At 38.5% G+C, this 4312-nt stretch overlaps 1 protein-coding gene across 1 annotated transcript; it reads right to left on the bottom strand.

Moving 5' to 3' along the window:
* Positions 1-642: 642 nt before the first annotated feature.
* On the bottom strand, positions 643-1566 carry LOC138846505 (olfactory receptor 2D3-like). The gene has a single exon (XM_070062523.2). The coding sequence runs from the start codon at positions 1564-1566 to the stop codon at positions 643-645; it is 924 nt and encodes a 307-aa protein (XP_069918624.2).
* Positions 1567-4312: the final 2746 nt, after the last annotated feature.

Genomic DNA, 4312 nt, shown 5'->3' with positions numbered 1-4312 from the left:
TTCAAAGAAATAAATAAATCTTTTAAAAATAAATAAAACACTATGGAAGATTTTATTTTTATTAATATATCACAAACTCCATAAAGGTACCAGGGATCCAGGTTTTCAAAAGTTACATGGTAATCACAAGCAAGAATAAAGGCAATCACTCTTTTTGCCAAAACAGATTCTTACATTTGTGATAGTTTTGTGTTGTCTATTGAATCTTTTTCTCTTTTTGACATAAAATAAAACCATATTTATTTTAAGTTGTTGGCTTGTTTTGACTTCTTCCCCTCCTTCCTCATCCCCTCCCTCTACTTGTTCCTTCACATCTTCGTCTCCCTCCTCTGTTTCCTCTTCCTTCCTTCCCAGTTCCTTCCTTCCCCTCTCCTCCTGTACTTTCACCCCTTCCTTCCTTCCCTACGACCTAACTTTCCTTCAATCTCCTTAATCCTTTTTCCTTTAAATTAAATTAGTGTCTTTCCTGTGTCTACTGAGGTGCCTGGCTGTTAAATCAGAGGAAATGATCTGAGAAGACTATAAGAAAATAGAAGAACCAAAATTGGAGAGATGGAAAAAAAAAAGAACAATTTACAAGACAACCATCTCTCTCCACGGATCCCTACTGGTCATCATGGAGATCACCACCTTCAAAGCCTGCTAATTTGCAATTATTCTGTAGAAGGCCCTCTTGACATCTTTGTTCCTCAAACTGTAAATGATGGGGTTCAGCATGGGTGTCACTGCCGAGTAGAACACAGAGATCATCTTATCCCTCTCATTCATTATCTTGGAGTTGGGCCTCATGTAGGCAAATATTGCTGATCCATAGAACAGAACAACAACAACGAGATGGGAACCACAGGTGGAAAAAGCTTTGAGCCTCCCCTCCCCAGACTGCATCTGGATTATGGTGGAGATGATATTCCAGTAAGAGATGAGGATGAGGGAGACAGGAGCTAAGAGGATCACCACACCCATGGCAAAGATGGCCATTTCTGTGCTGTAGGTGTCTGCTGAAGCCAGCTTCAGAAGGGCAGGAGGCTCACAGAAAAAATGGTTAATGATATTCTTCCCTCTGTAAGGCAGACGCAGTGTGAATGTGGTGTCCACCAGGGACACAAAGGCCCCACTGACCCAGGACCCTGCAGCCAGCTGGACACACACCCAGTGTGTCATGATGCTGGAGTAGTGCAGGGGCTTGCAGACAGCCACGTACCTGTCATAGGACATCACTGCCAGCAGTGCACACTCTGTGCACCCAGCCAGGAGCAAAACGAGTATCTGTGTGGAGCACCCAGCGAAGGAAATGGTTTTCCTTTTCACCAGGAGGTGGACTAGCACCTGGGGCACTGTGGTAGTCGAAAAGCAGAGATCAGCAAAGGACAGGTTTCTCAGGAAAAAGTACATAGGTGTGTGGAGTCTGGAGTCGATGTGAAGGAGCGTGAGGATCAGCAGGTTTCCCAGCACGGTCAGCAGGTAGATGCTCAGAAAGAGGAAGAAGAGCAGCACTTGTGTCTCTGGATCCTGGGAAAGGCCCAGGAGGACAAATTCAGTCACGGAGGACTGGTTCTCCTCTCCCATGGGTGTTTATTTCTGCCTATTGGTTGCCAGCAATAAATGAAACACAGTCATCAGTTACATAAAATATCCGAGTAACTTAGTTATTGTATTTGTTAACAGGTACCCCGAATTGGCTTATTCTCTCTCTTTATGCTTCAATTTGTTAAAAGACTTTGCTTTTTAATTTTTGTTTTGTTTAGTTTTTTGCTCATAGTTCTGAGAATTGAAAGCCATTTCTGATTTTCTCTTCCTCAAATGTCTTAGTAGCACCAGTAGGGGAGAAATCATGCTGAGAATGCTACACACCAGAGCTTTGGATGGGCCACCCAGTGTTTCCACTCTGCAGATGCTGATAGTGCTGTTGTTGTGCACTTCCTGTGTACTAGGCTTGGAAAGTGAATGATGACTAATTCTTTGTAACAGGTTTTATGCCACAAACTCTCTCTCTCTCTCTCTCTCTCTCTCTCTTTTTGACAGGCAGAGTTAGACAGTGAGAGAGAGAGACAGAGAGAAAGGTCTTCCTTCCATTGGTTCACCCCTCAAATGGCCACAACGCCGGCCCGCTGCACTAATCTGAAGCTAGGAGCCAGCTGCTTCTTTCTGGTCTCCCACGCAGGTGCAGGGCCCAAGCACTTGGGCCATCCTCCACTGCCTTCCCGGGCCACAGCAGAGAGCTGGACTGGAAGAGGAGCAACCGGGACAGAACAGGCACTCCAACCGGGCCTAGAACCCCTGGGTGCTGGCGATGCAGGCAGAGGATTAGCCTAGTTAGCCGCTGCGCCAGCCTGCCACAACTCTCTGATAACATTTCTGAAGGCTGATTTTTTGCATTATATTTCCAATTATTCCTACAGATATTCTTTGATCAAAAATGGAGAGCCCCAGCAAAGGAAGTTGTAGCAGTATGTCATTCTATTCCTTGTCCAAATTCTTTATTTTCATATGAAGAAGGCATAAAAGTAAAGATGATTAAATCTTCAGAAAGCTGGAGAAGAAATGGGGAGATGTAGATCAGAAGATACAAATAGTGATGTATAGGATGGATGAGTCTAGCAATCTAATATATAAACTGAAGACTACGGGTAGTAAAAGTGTACTCCATTTGGGATTCATGCTAAATGGGTAAATTTTGGTTGCCCTTGATGCACACCAAAAGGATAAATTTTTAAGATGCTGGATTTGCTAATTTGCTTCATTATAGTAACCTATTTTAAAATTTATACGCATCTGATAACACCATGCATATACTACCAAAATACATAGTAAAGTTGATGTTTTACATTTCAGCTCTTTATTAAATTAGGTAAACAGTTTATTTTTCTCTCATTTATCTATCCAAAGTATGAATGTTAAAAGCTTTCCTTAACTTGTACAAAAACTGACAAAACAGTTGGAAAGGAAATGCTAACAAATGTAACACCTTGAAAATATCAGACTTCCATTTTAGTGGATGCCAACTCAAACAAAACTAAAAATATAAGAAAAATCCGGAGATGTATGAATACTTGCAAAGCACTTAACAGAATTTTTTATTATTTTTGATATATCAAGACCTCTTAAAAATCAAAGAAAAAAGATGCACAATCATTAGAAAATTATGCAAATAACTTAAGTATCTGAATTTAAATCCACTAAAAATAGGCAAATAGAAAAATAAACATAAAATAAACAAATGCACATCTAATGAAAAACCAAATATCATATTTTCTCTTCTGTGTAGAATTTAAATGGATATAATATACTTTCAAGATTGATGATGTAGCAGGATGATTATGCTATGTTATTAAGTGAATAAAGTGATCAGACTTATATACGATGTATCATTTTAATATTTTAAGTGGAGCACCGGTGGAAGTATGTTTGTATATATGTCTGTAGCTGTGACATTTGCTTATTTGTAGGCATCTCTCCTGCAAGGGGAGCTCACTGATCCTGGACTGCTTACAGGAGCTCTGAACCTGTACTGCAGGATTTCAATATTGGCTTCCTTGCTTGGTGTGTGATGAACAGCAAATCACTGTGCTTAGCTATCTTTAAACATATAATGGTAACAAAAATAATACAACTAATATAGTGTATGTGTAAAGATTAACTAAAATATGTTATTTTGAAAGTTTAAGACAGTAAACAAGTCTATTTCATGATATTATTTAACATCTCATTACACTGATGAAAACATAATCTAGAAGCAAGTGAAAAATTAGAAAAACCCTGGTTAAGAACAAAGCAAAGCAGCACATGGGTGCTGTGTTTGATTTAGGAAAATGATTGTTCTAATTAATTTTTATCATTCATATACTTTTGTTGTTAAACCTGTAGGATTGGATGTGTATTGCTATGGAAACTCAAACTCAAAGCAAAATGCAACCAGAAGAATTAGAGGCAAGGCTTGGTAGATTTAATCCAGTTATTCTTTGCTTTTTTTCTTTAAAACGTTTCCTTTAAGGAAGATTTGAACACTTATAAAAGCAGAGATGATATTACAATAAAATTGCAAGTACCTAAAAATAACACTCCCCTGTATTGCAATCAATTATTTCTATTTCCTGAAAGTTAAATCTAATAACAAAACATATTTAAAATTACTTTTTAAACTCATTTATTATTAAAACTCGGAAAGAGAAATTTAAATTATCCTTCATGTTTGAAATTAGAACATAATTTGTCCCCAAAGTTAAATTCTTTTTAATTAAGATAACCATATGCAAGAATTTTGAGGAAAACTATTATTGAGCCACAGTAGAATAGCCTGTATACATGGGTAGTC

Source organism: Oryctolagus cuniculus, chromosome 1 (assembly GCF_051225735.1).
Source record: "Oryctolagus cuniculus isolate XC-2025 breed Fujian yellow rabbit chromosome 1, ASM5122573v1, whole genome shotgun sequence".
NCBI classification, from domain to species: domain Eukaryota; kingdom Metazoa; phylum Chordata; class Mammalia; order Lagomorpha; family Leporidae; genus Oryctolagus; species Oryctolagus cuniculus.
The sequence above is the reverse complement of the archived record's forward strand: the minus strand, read 5'-3'. Positions and strand labels throughout refer to the sequence as shown.